Source organism: Hyla sarda, chromosome 2 (assembly GCF_029499605.1).
Source record: "Hyla sarda isolate aHylSar1 chromosome 2, aHylSar1.hap1, whole genome shotgun sequence".
NCBI classification, from domain to species: Eukaryota; Metazoa; Chordata; class Amphibia; order Anura; family Hylidae; genus Hyla; species Hyla sarda.
In genome coordinates this window covers 89,420,279-89,437,206 of record NC_079190.1, presented here as the reverse complement: position 1 = coordinate 89,437,206, position 16,928 = coordinate 89,420,279, and the positions used below count along the sequence as shown (strand labels likewise).

Sequence of the window (16,928 nt, the reverse complement as noted above, 5' to 3'; positions counted from 1 at the left end):
CCTCCGGGAGGATTAGATAAGGGGGCGGGGCTCAATTATGTAATGTGAACGTGCGACCTCGGGCTCTGCGGTCAGCTGGGGGCCGCTGCCCCCTCCATACACTCTGAGCACCAGTGTGAGGTGGAGACTTCCATCGGCTCCTGCGCCTCACACCGGCAGTGAAGAAAAATAAGGGGAAGTCGGTCTGTCCCTGCCCGATACAGGGCTAAATCTATAAACAATTCACCTGCCCGGCGCCCAAATCTACTTGTCCCGGGCGTCGGGCGATATAATTTCCACATCCCTGTCGGAGGTGGTCAGGAAGTCAAATGAGAGGCAGTGGTTTTCATAACTCCTATTAACATTAATAAGTACAGCAAATTGTTTTATTCCTCAACTCTAAAGGAAAATGCAACTACAATAACTTCTACAGAAGTGAAAGGGTACTTCTACTTTCAAAAAGTTTCTTGGCTCCAAGAGTCCTTTTAATTCCACTTAGCTCAGCTAAAGTGAGTGTTAAGCCCAATTGCTGGAACTCCCAAAAACATGCGTTGCAAGTCTATGGGACTATCAGCAATTCCATACAGGGCCGGTGCAAGGATTTCTGCCAACACAAGCGAAGCTCCATTTTGGTGCCCGTTCCCCCGCCCCCCCCCCAAGTTGACCCGCCAAATTCCACCACCGCCCACCAGTACATATAATGTAGTATATGTGACCTGCAGTCCTATGTAACACCACAGATAACAGTGATAACCCTCCGAGTATAGATAATGTAGTAGATGTGACCTGCAGTCCTATGTAACACCACAGATAACACAGTGATAACTGAGTACAGATAATGTAGTAGATGTGACCTGCAGTCCTATGTATAACACCACAGATAACACAGTGATAACTCTGTAACAACCCCAGCGTCTCCCCCCCTTATCAATCATAAATATACAACCTCTCCCCCTCGGCTTCCAACCTTCCGATAGCTTCCCCCCCTGCACCCCATCTTTGTATTTATGTTCTCCCCAGCCTCCCCTCCGCACCTCATCCTTAGTCTTCTCGCAGCTCCGTTGCTCCTGAGGCCCGGCCGGCCCGTGCTCAGCAGCATTGCTAGGGACCCAGTTTCACCTTGTGGAGATGCAGGGGGGGTGACGCATTGCTCCCCCTTACCCCTAAAATAGGAATGTACTGACACCAAAGTGCAATGTTCTGCACCCATATATGAGCGTGCAGAGCATTGAACCGTAGTGTAAGTACATTCCTATATTAGAGGTAAGGGGGTGCAATGCTCTACCCCCTACCCCTCACATAAAAATGTACAGACACTAGGGTGCAATGCTCTGCACCATCATATAAGGGTGCAGAGCATTGCACCCTGGTGTCAGTACATTCCTATATTAGGGGTAAGGGGGTGCAGAGCATTGCTCTCCCTTACCCCTAATGTATAGACACTAGGGTGCAATGCTCTGCAACCTCATAAAAAGGTGCAGGGCATCTACCCTAGTGTCTGTACATTCCTATATTTGGGGGTAAGGGAGTGCAATACCCCTCATATATGAATATTCAGACACTAGGGTGTAATGTAATACACCCCTTACCTCTAACATAAGCATGTACAGACAATAGGGTGCAATGCTCTGCACCCTTATAAATAAGGGTGCAGAGCATTGCACCCTGGTGTCTGTCCATTTTTATATAAGGGGTAGGGGGTGCAGAGCAGGTGTTGCCAGCAGAGTAATGGAGGAGGCACAGGCAGCCAGGCACTGGGCCACATGCTGTGCTGAACATGGTCATGGACTGCATGACTGCATCTGACCTGAAGTAAGGGGCTTGAGCCACGGGGAACACGGACTCCAGCTGCTGAGGGTCACAAGAAGTAACGTTCTGAGTCGACCCTGGCGAATCTCCTCTTCTTGCACTTGGAGGCCCCGGCGCTCCTCTCTGGTGGTGGTGAGCAGCCGGGGGCGGGGCCGGGCAGGGACATTACAGACGTGCTGTGCGCGGCACGTGACCAGCCCGAGCAGCAACTGAAAATGCTAAAGAGGCTGCAGGGGCTGGTCACATACAGGGGCGGCGGTACAGGGAGGGCTCCCCCAGCTGCAGGTGCTCGCAGCTTAGCATGCACACGGCTCTCCCCATCACGGCCTCCTCCAATTGGACCCCTCAAAGCCCGCACTGCTCCCTGCATTTCAGACAGACCCCGCACCTCCTGCAGGACCAGCCGCGGTGGCCATCTTTAACGCAAGGCAAAAGGGGCAGCTGCTTTGGGCCCCCCCAGGAATGACAGGGCCCAGGGAAGCTGCCCCTTTTGCCCCATGTTAAAGACAGCCCTGAGATGTTCTGCTGCCGTGGGCGCCGCTCTATGAGCGAGCGACACACACGGCATGAACAACACAGCCCAGCGGGTGGCGAGGCGCAACACAGCTTTTAAAAAAAAAAAAAGTCCTTGATTTTTCCACCTTCTGGTCCGTGCGCCCTTAAGCGACCGCTTGGTCTGCCTTATGGAAGCGCCGGGCCTGATTCCATATACCATCCACTGTAGCTGAGCCGAGAGGAAATAAAAAAGTCCATTTGGCTGTACCTGCTTTCAGACCCCTGGTGGCTTGTAGGGGCGGGGAGCCTGTGATCTAGACATAGATGGGGGTTCCAGAGGAAGCACCTGCATCATATGGACATTTAGGGGGAGATTTATCAAAAACTGTCCAGAGGAAAAGTTGCCCAGTTGCCCATAGCAACCAATCAGATCGCTTCTTTCATTTTTTCACAAGGCCTGTGCAAAATGAAAGAAGCAATCTGATTGGTTGCTATGGGCAACTGGGCAACTTTTCCCCTGGACAGGTTTTGATAAATCTCCCCCTTAAAGTATATCCTGTGGATATGCCATATATTATCAGATGGGAATATATGCCCAGAAGGGAATTTCTTTTTGTTACAGATATTACATTGAGGAGCTTTAGTTATGTATCAGACCCCATCACACTATGTATTAAGTATCAGCCCAAATGTGTAGCAGACACATCCCCCCCCCCCCTCAAAATACAACAATAAGTCGTGTGCATAAAGATATTGACTTCCTTAAAGCTGTGAGTTTCAGCCTCTGTTAAAGTCAAACATTTAGCAATAAATTGTTGTGCATTTACCCAATATTAGGTAATCATAGAATTGCTAAAAAAGACAAGGAGGCAAAGTTCAAATTTATGGGATTAATCGATCCAGCACCTGGGAAATGGTTCCATGTGAAGACAGCTCAATATTAAAGGATATTGGGGTGGTGCAAGTGGTGCACAGATAAACAGGGAACATGGGTAGATAAAGCAGTAAATAATAGTGATGAATCCCGCACTCACCGCGCCCACCTCTTGCATGAAAGGAGGCTTTATGGAGAGGGGAATATGATTGACGGGGGCTCAGAGGCAATGACCGGTGGTTTCATGCTAATGAGCACTTCTTCCGGCCTCCCGGAGGCCGGAAGAAGTGCTCATTAGCACGAAACCACCGGTCGTTGCCTCTGAGCCCCTGTCGATCGTCTTCTCCCCTTCATAAAGCCTCCTTTCATGCAGCGGTGGGCGCGGTGAGTGCAGGATTCATCACTATTTACTTAGGTTATCACGTGATAAAATCAAGTTTCTGTACCAGAAATGAGTGTCAGGGAGGTAAGGCTGAGCTGCTGAACGGTCACAGCATGGCCCACCTCCCCGGGACACTACTCACATCACGAAGCCCTGTCTATAGATCACTGTGCATGTGCTGCAATTAATAAGCACAGTACAGATAAGTCATGTACTGAAAGCATTGCTGACAGCAGGGTATGGTACCACATGTGTGCCACTGTTAGTAATGCCATGCCTTCACAAGCGTGACTCTATTACCTTATCTGGATCTAAAGTAAAGTCGGCATCCAGTAGTTCCCCTACATCATCATCTGGCTCTCCTTCATACATTTTGTAGGTTGGATTACCAATTTCTACATTCATGGCTCCATTGGTCATTCGCTGATGCTGGAAACCTTTAGCCCTGTTGAAACAATGATATGTGTCAACTATTACCGTTGCAAGTTAAAGGTACACAACTTGGCCGTCCTTCTTTATGGAAGGTGACTATAGTAAATAAATTTAATTTTTTTATGCTATAAATTGAAATATTCTGAATAAAAATGTATTTTTTCTTACCCGCTCATTCGATGCCTATACCACAGGAATATTCCAACTCCAAGTATAACAAGCAGCAGTATCAACACAATTGGAATAATAATGGAGGCCGTTTCTGCAGAAGATTAAGATCATTGATAAAATGTCAACAGAAAATATTTAGTGTGAAATATTACAATAAATTCAATAAGTAAGAACCTTTAGGCATAGGGGCACGTCAGAAGATATAGTTAATGTGGGGTCTGTGAGCTTGAGACCCTGACTATAATATAGCGTCCTCAATGCCACTCTGGTTTTTAGCTTAGTTAATTTTAGATTTTTAACCTGGATGGTGTTGCCATTAAAGTGACTAGAACAATTGTTCAGAAGCTACACAACAAGCTCTGCATCTTTTGACTTGCAAGTGTCCGCTCTGACCATTTGTATCATGTCACTTGATATTGGCTTTCACTGCTTTAGGTATTGTTATATTACATTTTTGATTACGGATATAGGTAACATATCCTTCTCTCAAGAAACATTTATGTTACAAGATGGCTATTTTCTATCAGGTAATAGAGATGAGCGAACTTACAGTAAATTCGATTAGTCACAAACTTTTCGGCTCGGCAGTTGATGACTTTTCCTGCATAAATTAGTTCAGCCTTCAGGTGCTCCCGTGGGCTGGAAAAGGTGGATACAGTCCTAGGAGACTCTTTCCTAGGACTGTATCCACCTTTTCCAGCCCACCGGAGCACCTGAAGGCTGAACTAATTTACGCAGGAAAAGTCATCAACTGCCGAGCCGAGAAGTTCGTGACGAATCGAATTTACTGTAAGTTCGCTCATCTCTATCAGGTAACTATTTTACAAAAGGCAAACTTGGTAAAATCAAATATGTACCACATACATATATGTACAAGAACACAAATGTGTATATATATTTTTTTTAAGGTAAAATGACCTACATCCCAGTACTGTTCTTCTCTCTCTCCCCCCCCCCCCCCCACACACCCACCCCATGGGTCTGGTCCCTTCCTAGTTTCTGCTCTGAACTGCGAACCTACAGTTGCCATGCAACAAAGCACACACTTTTCCACAATCCCTCTTGCTTGCATACACCGCAGAGGTTATCGAAGCAATAAGGAGATTTTTTTGTACTCACCGTAAAATCTCTTTCTCATAGCCTGTATTTGGGGGGGGGGGGGGGAGGAGGGACACAGAGACCATGGGTATATACTCTTGCCACTAGGAGGCACTGACACTAGGAGAAAAAGTCTGCTCCTCCCTGGCAGGATATACCCACCCACTGGAAGTGAGGTAATCAGTATTGTCACAAAGCAGTAGGAGAAGCCAACCAATGGACAAGTCCGAAGGGCCCTAGAAAGGAATCCCGAAGAAACACTCAAGAACCGGAAAAGGCTATCCGGACAAGAATGAAGACATGGGTGTTGTGTCCCCCAATGAAGGCCACGAGAAAGAGATTTTGCACCGAGTACAAAAAAATCTCCTTTTCTCTGTCCCTCTTCATTGGGGGACACAGAGACCATGGGATGTACCAAAGCAGTCCCTGGGGTGGGAAGAAAAACACCAGAGGAAAACCCCAGACAGCCGTAAGACTCATGGACGAGGCCCTGGGCTAAAAGACAACCGAGGCCTGGAAATGAGCGTCCGGCAGTTCCCACTGTCCATGAAAATGGACTGTGGTTTCCAACGAAGGGACCGTCCTTAGAAGAGACTCTAAACCAACAGGCCACAGAGAGAGACAAGAAGGGGCGATGCTGAGACCCGATGGTCCGAACCAACCTGGATGGAGGTAGGAAATAGACTCAATGAAGCACAGAACCAGACAGAGCTAGAGCCCGGTTGGGAACAAAAAAGGAAAGGGGAACGACAAGAGAACCGCCTACAGAGGAACAACCAAAACAGAGAACCTGGCGAGAAAATGCCAGGGAGAGCCGAAGTTGAGTCAGTCGAGGTGAAGACCAGAAACTTCTGGAAAAGAGAGACTGGAACCATCTCCGGAGAGGCATGGTGCAGAAGATCCGAACCAAAAAGCTGTAGGCGCCAAAAAACACTGTCCCAGGGACACAGCGTGAGCACCCGGGGAGAAGAGTGGGCTCGGACAGGACGCCACACAGGCTGAATAGCGGGAAGAAACCACAGCCATGCTGCAGATGAAAATGGCCCAACTGGAAAAACACGGTAGACAGACTTGCCATCCAACCCTCGAGTAAATGGACTCCGATGGAGGAAACGGAAAGTAAAGAGTAACGCGGAAAACCGGAATGGCGACATGGAACTGGAGACTATCGAGACACCGGGAGGTGCCCCAGCTGTAGAGTGAGCAAAACCAACAACCGCGAAACGCTCCGGGAAACATACTGCTATGTCGGGACAAGAAGAAGAGCGGTACAGAACGACCGCCCCACAATGGAATTGTGGAGAAGCCTGGGCAGGGGCGCTACACATGCCCGGGAGCACAATCATCACGAAGGCCCGAAGGACTAGGAGGACCGACCCAGAAAATAACGAGTACACCTCACAGGTGCTGGCAAAAAGGAACAACAGTCATATCACCGATCACTGTGCCCACTTGGTCGCAGGTGGAAGGACGGGGAGGCCTAGGAGCCATGGATAGTATCCCCGTCGCCCTGTATAGGGTCCATAGGACATGTCAGGGGACTTCTTCGGACACCGCGGGGTACCGGAACTCCAGCTGCAGAGACATCAGGCATGTGAGAAATGACAGGCAGCGGAGGAACCAAGCAGACCACTGTCTGTCTTACTGATATGGGTCCATAGTATGCAACAGGTCACTCCGTCGGACACCACGCACTGGCCGCGGGGTACCGGTATGTCAACTGCAGATGCGGCAGATATAAGATCGGTGACCTGTGGAGGAGGGAATCATAGTGTATTGTACACGCCAAGAACCCTCCCATGATTGATGACCGTCGGAGTAAGAACCCCGAAAAGACCAAAGGTGTCCGTCAGGAACGCAAAAGGCCTGTAAGGGCACCGGACTGGAGCCGTGCCCCAATAGGGAGGGACTAGGACTGTCCGTGGGCACAGTAAACATGGCATGGTACGCAATGTAAGGGGAAACCAGGCACGGAATGTAACCTCGGAATCTCCAGGGATCGCGTAACGGCCCGCCACCACGGTTCGCATATGCTCCCTAACAGAGTGAGAACTCTGCAGAATTAGGTATGGCAGAGGCATAGGGCAAAAAACATTGTGCCAATAGCGCTATCTGGGAAAAAAGGCGGACCCCATATACAGTCCCAGAAAAGGACCCAGCAGATATTAATCTGATAAAAACAGATATTACGGGCAAAAAACTGTAATGGCTATGAGCTGCCACAGAGGGAACCACAAAAAACACAATACCATTAACAGCCGCTAGAGGGCATTTTCCAGTCAGTCAAAGAGACTAGAGGAAGACAATTTTTTATTTTTATTTAAATGAACCTGGCACTGGACGCAGGGTGCCCCGCGAATTCCCGGCATTTACCCCCGAGCACAAGCCTGGACGCGTTACGCACACAGCTGCACTATGCCAGCAGCTGTGTACAGTCAGCAATGACTGTGAGAGCAAGGAGCCGCAAACTAAACCGCAGCAGTGATGCAGCGTGCTGTTGGAGCGCTTGCTGCTCCGAGGCCAGGGGGGATTGACAGCGGTACCCGGCTAGAAAGGTTTCCGCTGAACTGGAGGAGAAATGGCCCTGAACCAGGGAGTCAGAGGAGGGAGACAGTCTCTGACATCCCTGGTAGTGTGAACAACTACTGCAGTGCTCTAAGCCTGGAGGGCTCGCTGCAGGAGAAGGGGCAGAGCTGAGCTCCGTTCATGAGAGGCGCAGAAAGGCACTGGGCTTTTACTGTCCGGCGCTCCCAAGACAGCGCCAACCAAGGGGGGGGAGGAGAGAGAGTCCTCCCTCAGTTAGTCTCCAGATTCCTGCGCCAAGCACGGGGAGAAGGGGCGGAGCTACCTGCCGCCATTATGGGCCCCGCTGGCCAGCAAGCGCCGGAGGAGTTCTGACCAGCTAAAATAAGGAAAATCAGCAGCCGAAGAAAGTACAGGGGGCCGCTGCAAAAGCCGGCGGCTGCCCTGAGACAGAAACGGCTACTGTAACTGTATGTCCACTGGTGGGCAGGTGGAGGGGATGATATACTCAACCACGGTCTTCATTTACTCACCCAGACGGCTTGAACCAGCTTATGTCCACGCTGCATCATACCAGGCTAAGATAGCGGGGCGGGCAGCGGCAGTGGGGGACACGGACTCCGGGTACAACCTCCAGGCGCTGGCCGTTGGCGAGAAGAGGTTAACAGTACATACTCTATGTCTGTGCCCCTTTCTCGCATATGGGGGAACAGGTAGCACTATGCTCCTGAACCACCTGAAAATGAGAAACAAAAGGGAGGAAAAAAGCTAACTAAATAGCCATTACTAGAAAATAATAAAAAAGACCAGGTCTGGGGAGCTCCTAGACCTGTGTCTTGCCTCCTACTGACACTAGATAAACTGATTACCTCACTTCCAGTGGGCGGGTAAATCCTGCCAGGGAGGAACCAACTTTTTTTTCCTAGTGTCAGCGCCTCCTAGAGGCAAGAGCATATACCCATGGTCTCTGTGTCCCCCAATGAAGAGCAATGTAATTTAAGGGTACTTTCACATGTACAGGATCCTGCGCAGGATTTGTAACTGCAGATTAGAAGCTGTGCTCAGTCATTTCGTTTACATTGAAATCTGCAGCAGAAAATCCTGCGCATCAAATCTACGCAGGATCCTGTACGTGTCAACGTACCCTAACTAAGCATTCCTGACAGTCTCAGTGGATGCCTTAAGACGCTCGTATCCAAGGGCAACAGAGTAAAACAAAGAAGGCACATGGGGAGTCACAGACACTAGAAGGGTAGGGTTCACACATGCCATATTCTTTTGCGTATTTGCTGCTGCGTATTTTCCTACTCACTGAAGTCAATAGGTAGCAAAATACACTAATGATTTTGCTAACCATTGACTTCAATGGGTAGGAAAATACGCAGCAGCAAATACGCAAAAGAATACAATTTTTTTTTTTTTTTTATCAAAACCTGTGTAGAGGAAGAGTGCTGAAGTTGCCCAAAGCAACCAATCAGATTGCTTCTTTTATTTAAAAAAAAAAAAATGAAAGAAGTGATCTGATTGGTTGCTATGAGAAACTGGTCGACTTTTCCTCTGCACAGGTTTTGATGAATCTCCCCTTATATATCAGTTAGCTTTCAGAAATGTGAAATATGTTTATTGTCACATAATGCATCAGTTTAGACCTATTAATGGTCTATTCACACATACATTATTCTGCGCAGATTTGATGCACAGGATTTTCTGCTGCAGATTTCAATGTAAACTAAATGACTGAACATAGCTTCAACTCCTGCACATCAAATCCTGTGCAGAATACTGTACGTGTGAATAGGACCTAAATGTTTGCTTTTTTGTGAAGAAGCCTCTGATAAAACGGCACCTGGTTACTATTTCGTAGGCAAAAAACATGCATAATTTCAATAGTACAAATTAAATTAAAAGGTAAATTAATTTCTTAGACTATATATAACAACTTCACTCTATTAAATAACATTATATACTTACGAGAGCTTGGCTGACTTTGCCCTATAACCATTTCACATGTTGGACCAGTCATCTCTGATGTGCATCTAGAAAAGAACATTTAAAATTTAGATAAAGGATTGCTGCAGTCTGAAGCCATGTGCACACAATACATTTTTTGAGTTTTGAGACAAAACAAAAACAAACAAACCAAAATGGGTCTCAAAAGTATTTTTCCTTATACCAGTATCAGATCCGCGGCCAGTGCTCTCCCTCGAGCTACAGACTGTACAGTCTACAGCCGGGGAAACTGACAGTGCCACTCACCAATCACTGGAAACAGGGGGCACCCTCATACCCAAGCTACGAGGAAGTGGAGGAAGGGGAGTTTAAGGGTTTTCTATTTTATTAAGCAGATTGGGAATAATACGAAAATAATGCATTTTACTGGACAAACCCTTTTAAATGAAAGGCATTTGGAACAACCAGGACTAGAGCTAGCTGCCCCATTAAAGTAAATAATTGGGGGAGAATCTCCTTGGTAAGAGGGTTGACCAAGAACTCAATGGTCATTCTGGCTAGTCAGGGACGTGGGAAAACTAAATGGAGCAAAGTACAGATATATTCTTAATGAAAACCTGATCCACAGTGCTCTGAAGCTTAGACTGGGTTCACATCACGTTTTCAGCCATACGAGACCGCATACAGCTGGGGGGAGCTAAAACTGGGCGCTCCCGTATACCTGCAATATGCCGCCCGTATGTAATTCATTTCAATGAGCCGACCGGAGTGAGCACACAGCTAAGACAACACAGCAGCAGCTAAGGGACAACTCTGTGAATGTCCTTGAGTGGCTCAGCCAGAACTTGATCCTAATTGAACATTTCAAAAAAGACCTCCATATTTCTGTCCACCGATGGTCCCCCATGTAACCTGACAGAGCTTGAGAGGATTTGCAGAGAAAAATGGCAGAAAACGTCCAAATCCAGATGTGTAAACTTTGTGCCATCATCTTCAAGAAGACTGGAGGCTGTATTAACTACCAAAGGGGCTTCAACTTAGTATTGAGTTAAGGGTCTGAATACTTATGTCAGTGCAATAAATTTTTGTTTTCCTTTTGAATAAATTAGCAAAGATTTTTAACATTTTGTTTTCACTTTGACATGGGGTATTGGGGTATTGAGTGCAGAATTATGGAAGAAACAGTTTTTCCCCCCTATTTTAGCACAAGGACTCAAAATAAGGAACTGAAAAAAGTGAAAGGGTCTTAAGTGTTTCCAAATACATTGTTATATTATTTATGATTGTGCGCCAACATCTGTAGATAGAATTAAGTCACTCTCTAAGTGAGAAAGTGTTCCCAAGTAGGAGTCCCAATCCTTATTATAGCGTAAATGAAGACTTGGCACACTGTTTATGGTGAACTCATCAATGTGAATTTTATTAAGCAATCCAAAATGGTAACGTTTCGGTCCAAATGAGGACCTTCCTCAGACCGGATTGCTGCGGAGGATAGATGTAAATACAGAGGAACGGCTCTCGGCTGTGTAGCTGGTCGCATTTCCACATACCAGCTACACAGCTGAGAGCCGTTCCTCTGTATTTACATCTATCCTCCGCAGCAATCCAGTCTGAGGAAGGTCCTCATTTGGACCGAAACGTTACCATTTTGGATTGCTTAATAAGATTCACATTGATGTGTTCACCATAAACAGTTTACCAAGTCTTCATTTACGCTGTGCTCCAACATCTACCATTACTTACTGGCATTCTGGCATCTCTGTTAACCGGTTGATTGTACACGTCCCTCCATTCTTACAGTAATTTTCACATGTCATACAAGACTTTGCCATCCGTCCATCCTTGCACCTTTGGAACAACATAAAAACATATCACATATCTAGGGTAGACTAGATTAGTAGTATAAGAAAAACTGCAGACTTGACCATATGTTTAAAACTGGGGGAGAGCAATTCCTGTGCAACAGCTTTTCTACTCTTCCAGACATCATACAAAGAAACTTACGTGCAAACAACATCGGCATTGTTCAAAGTGCATTTGCCGTCTCTGCATCTTGCACATCGGTTTTTCTCACAGCGACTGCCTTCAAACAGAGGCGTACAGCGGCACTGCTTAGTCCCATTATCGCTGACCTGGCATATTCCATTATTCTCGCAATAGCCAGAACATTTTCCTGCAAAAAAATATTGCCATGTTAGACTATGGAGGTTTCCCAAAGTAGACTACATGAGCAGCATCTTTAGCATTCAGTATCTATTACAGGGGTGGCTGGCTGTCTATTGTAAACCACGGTTATTTAGCAGCCTCCTTTATAGTTGATTGGCTATGTCTTTCTGTATCAATGCCCATAGCCAGACAGGTAGAACTAATCTATGACTGAGCTCTTGTATCAGTACATATCAGGATAGTGCCTGACAATATGGGTCTGTCTCCCCTCTAAATGTGGTTTATCATGGGGCTAGGGAGGCTAAAAAAGCACAGAAGAGATTCATGAAGGGCATGAGGCTTCCACGCCACACCATGGCCCTATTGACACTTTTAAAATGTCATAACTCCATATTAGCATTAAAGGGGTATTCCAGGGAAAAAATAAAAAAAATTATATATATAATTTTTTTTCCCCCTGGAATACCCCTTTAATGCTAATATATATATATATATATATATATATATATATATATATATATATATATATATAAACTGGCTCCAGAAAGTCAAACAGATTTTTAAATTACTTCTATTAAAAAATCTTAATCCTTCCAATAATTATCAGCTGTTGAAGTTGAGTTGTTCTTTCCTGTCTGGCAATAGTGCTCTCTGCTGACATCTCTGCTTGTCTTGGGAACTGCACAGAGTAGAAGAGGTTTGCTATGGGGATTTGCTTCTACTCTGGACAGTTCCCGAGACAGGTGTCATCAGAGAGCACTTAAGACAGAAAAGAATAACTCAACTTCCGCAGCTCATAAGTACTGGAAGGATTAAAATTTGTTTAACTTTCTGAAGCCAGCCAGCCATCTTTATCCTTCCAGTACTTATTAGCAGCTGTATGCTACAGAGGAAATTCTTTGCTTTTTGAATTTCTTTTTTGTCTTGTCCAAAGTGCTCTCTGCTGACACCTCTGTCTGTGTCAGGAACTGTCCAGAGTAGTATAGGTTTGCTATGGGGATTTTCTCCTGCTCTGGACAGTTCCTGATACGGGCATCAGGTGTCAGCAGAGAGCACTGAGGACAAGACAAAAAAAAAGAATATCAATAAGGAAGAGAATTTCCTCTGTAGCATACAGCTGCTAAAAAGTACTGGAAGGATAAAGATTTTTTAATAGAAGTCATTTACAAATCTGTTTAAAAAAAAAAAAATTATAATAAAAATGTTTTCCACCGGAGTAACACTTTAATGAATACTGTTCTATCTACTGAAGCAGTGTTTCCCAACCAGGGTGCCTCGAGCTGTAGCGAAACTACAACTCCCAGCATGCTCGGACAACCGAAGGCTGTCTGGGCATGCTGGGTGTTGTAGTTTCGCAACAGCTGGAGGAGCCCTGGTTGGGAAACACTGTACTGGAGGCTGCGGGCTCCAGTGCCATGTGCACTAGTTGCCAGCTGTAATGTGCAGCCAAACTCTCACTCGCCAAACTCTCACTCGCCAAACTATCTATTTTACATGTTTTAAATAATACAGTTTATTAATGCCTATCTCATGTATTTTATATGCAATATTGTATCGGATACAATATGCAAACCTGATTCCAGAGGAACAGATGCAATGTCACCTGGATGTGAAACTGAAAGCATTGAACTGAATGCTATTGGCTTTTTACATTGGGGACAATAACTTTGGATGGCCACGTACGGTATTGACACTTGTCTCCGATGAAGTCAGGAAGACAGCGGCAGTTCGGTTGGTTGCCCATGTTGACAGAACAAGTGGCGTTGTGTTGACAGTAGTCTCGAGTGCATACTTGCTCTTCGCAGGTGGGACCAGTGAACCCAGTAGAGCAGCGGCATGTTGGTAAACCTATGAAGGAAAACCGGCAGAATTTAATGCAATTTCACGTGACAATCATAGAGTCAAGTGAAAGACAATCTACAATGTTTCCTCTCTATATTTAATCGCATTGTTTGATTAACATGTATATAACCTTTATATTTACAGTTCCTAAAGGAAGCTTAGAAGTGAAAAGATAGAACCTGAGATAAAGAAAAAGCGTGAAGAGAAAAGATATTTACAATCCTTAAAGGGGTACTCTGGTGGAACACTTTTTTTCCTTTTCTTTTTTTTTTTTTTTTTTTTTTTTTTTAAATCAACTGATGCCAGAAAGTTAAACAGATTTGTAAATGACTTCTATTAAAAAATCTTAATCCTTCCAGTAGTTATTAGCATTTGTATATTACAGAGGAAATTCTTTTCTTTTTGGATTTCTTTTCTGTCACGACCACAGTGCTCTCTGCTGACACCTCTGTCCATTTTAGGAACTGTCCAGGGCAGCATAGGTTTGCTATGGGGATTTTCTCCTGCTCTGGACAGTTCCTGACATGGACAGAGGTGTCAGCAGAGAGCACTGTGGTTGTGACAGAAAAGAAATCCAAAAAGAAAAGAATTTCCTCTGTAGTATACAGCCGCTAATAAGTACTGGAAAGATTAAGATTTTTTATTTTTTATAGAAGTCATTAACAAATCTGTTTAACTTTCTGGCATCAGTTGATTTAAAAAGAAAAAAAAGTTTTCCACCGGTGTACCCCTTTAAAGAAGTAGTCCAGTGGTGAAAAACTTATCCCCTATCCTAAGGATAGGGGATAAGTTTGAGATTGCGGGGGTCCGACCGCTGGGGCCCCCTGCGATCTCTCTGTACGGGGGCCAGGCTCTCCGGCCAGATAGCGGCGGCCGACACGCCCCCTTAATACATCTCAATGGCAGAGCCGGAGATTGCCAAAGGCAGCTCTTCGGCTCTGCCATAGAGTTGTATTGAGGGGGCGTGTCGGCTGCCGCTTCGTGCGGAGGTCGACACGCCCAGTTTCCCGCGGGCTGTCAGGGCCCCGTACAGGAGATCGCAGGGGGCCCCAGCGGTCGGACCCCCTGCGATCTCAAACTTATCCCCTATCCTTAGGATAGGGGATAAGTTTTTCACCACTGGGTCACCACTGGGTCACCACTGGACTACTCCTTTAAACTGAATGCAAGATTTGGTATAGGTCTATGTTTCTCAACATTACAAAGCCAAGTACCCCTACTCATACAAATAACATCACAGCAATCCTAAAGTTTGAACCCAAACCTGTGCTGCCTTTTAAAAGTACAACATGAACACCAAAGTACAACAAATATACCTAGACACATGATATATACCCCACTGAGATACATGTATCACCGGTTGTAATCCTCAACTTTATTTAACGAGTAAGGCCCCTTTCACACTCCATAATGACTCCGTTCTCGAAGTTCCGTCAGAAAATCGGCAGTAAAATGGCAGTTTCAAAAATCCTATACGGCCGGTAGAAAATCCCATTATAGTCTATGGGATTTTTCTAATAGCCGTTTTAACCCGTTATTAATAACGGCCGTTATTTTGTGACGGAAGATAGTAACGGTAGAAATAGTTCATGCACTAATTCTCCCGTTACTATCTTCCGTCACAAAATAACGCCTGTTATTAATAACGGGTTAAAACGGCTATTAGAAAAATCCCATAGACTATAATGGGATTTTCGAACGGCCGTATAGGATTTTTGAAACTGCCATTTTACTGCCGATTTTCTGACGGAACTTCGAAAACCGAGTAATTACGTAGTGTGAATGAAGCCTAAGTCTCACCAAGATTATTTCGTTTACCTGTGCGTGATGGGGCACAATTTCCTCCGTTCTTGCAGTAATCTTTACATTGGTCAATTTCACACCTCTCTCCGTGATAACTTGGTGAGCAGCGGCACTTGGCTTGTTTTCTGGCATTCAGGAAGCATTGTCCTCCATTCAAACACTCTACATTACAAGTATCTGGAATGGATTCTAAATAAAAAAAAGGCAAAGCAGTTATTGAAGGAAAGAATAAAATAAAAACTCTAGCTTTTAACTTGTTACTTACTGATCTCTGACACTTACCATCAGGAGACTGAGTGGGAGATGGAATAGGCACACATGTTCCATTGTCCAGTCTTCTTCCATTTGGACATGTACAGACTGGGCCACTGGGACTCAGCAGACACAGCCACTCACACTTCTTCCGGTCACATGGATTGGTCACTAAAGGCACAGACAGACAACATCTGACCCTTACTGCTAAGTTCTAACAAAAGCTTCATTTCACAGTAAATTACAGTGATCCCTCAACTTACAATGGCCTCAACATACAATAGTTTCAACATACAATGGTCTATTCTGGACCATTGTAACTTGAAACCAGACTCAACATACAATGCTACAGACAGTCCAGATCTGTGAAACATGTCAATGGCTGGAAGAATCGACCAATCAGAATGGACATTTTACTGGTAAATGCCCTGTATTACTGAAGTGCATGCACTGACTGGTGTCTGGTAGCGCCCCCTACAGTACAGGGAGGAACTGCAAGTTCTGTACTACTCCTTACCTGTGCCAGGGTTAGCTGCTCTTTTGGACACCAGGTAAGGGCGGCTCCATTTGGGACACTGTGTGTACTGTATAGGACCCTGAAGAAGCTCCTGTCATCTACATAAACCATTGTTTCCCAACCAGGGTGCCTCCAGCTGTTGCAAAACTACAACTCCCAGCATATTTTTCTTTAATTCTCACTTTTTCCATATTTTGGATGACATTTTGGTGGCTTCAGAACCAATTCCCAGGTTTCCATAGAGTTATGGTCTCAACATACAATGGTTTCAGCATACAATGGTCGTCCTGGAACCAATTAATATTGTAACTTGAGGGACTACTGTATTAGCAACCTCCTAAAGCTGTCCTTATCATGAAGGAGACAAAGGGTTGGACAGGTTAAAATCTAACGAATAATTTCTCTTTCCTAATGGCAGATGTAAGAAAACTATAGCGTAGGCTCCATAAACATTACACAGTGCAGGTCCTATTCCTGCTGCTGGTCTCTGGCTTTTAGCTCAAGTTATACAGTGGTCCCTCAAGTTACAATATTAATAGGTTCCAGGACGACCATTGTATGTTGAAACCATTGTATGTTGAGACCATAACTCTATGGAAACCTGGTAATTGGTTCTAAAGGCACCAAAATGTCAT

General features: G+C 45.4%; 1 protein-coding gene across 4 annotated transcripts in view; it reads right to left on the bottom strand.

Annotated features, from left to right (window-relative positions):
• LRP1 (LDL receptor related protein 1) overlaps window positions 1-16,928 on the bottom strand; it is a 328,104-nt gene that overhangs the window by 4,148 nt on the left and 307,028 nt on the right. For all 4 annotated transcript variants that reach the window (XM_056562521.1, XM_056562523.1, XM_056562520.1 and 1 more), the window contains 8 exons: window positions 15,807-15,947; window positions 15,540-15,713; window positions 13,563-13,727; window positions 11,718-11,886; window positions 11,457-11,561; window positions 9,735-9,799; window positions 4,140-4,233; window positions 3,840-3,984 (listed from right to left, as the gene is read on the bottom strand). In XM_056562521.1, the coding sequence (XP_056418496.1) occupies window positions 3,840-3,984; window positions 4,140-4,233; window positions 9,735-9,799; window positions 11,457-11,561; window positions 11,718-11,886; window positions 13,563-13,727; window positions 15,540-15,713; window positions 15,807-15,947 (1,058 nt within the window). The remainder of the gene's footprint in view (window positions 1-3,839; window positions 3,985-4,139; window positions 4,234-9,734; window positions 9,800-11,456; window positions 11,562-11,717; window positions 11,887-13,562; window positions 13,728-15,539; window positions 15,714-15,806; window positions 15,948-16,928) is intronic.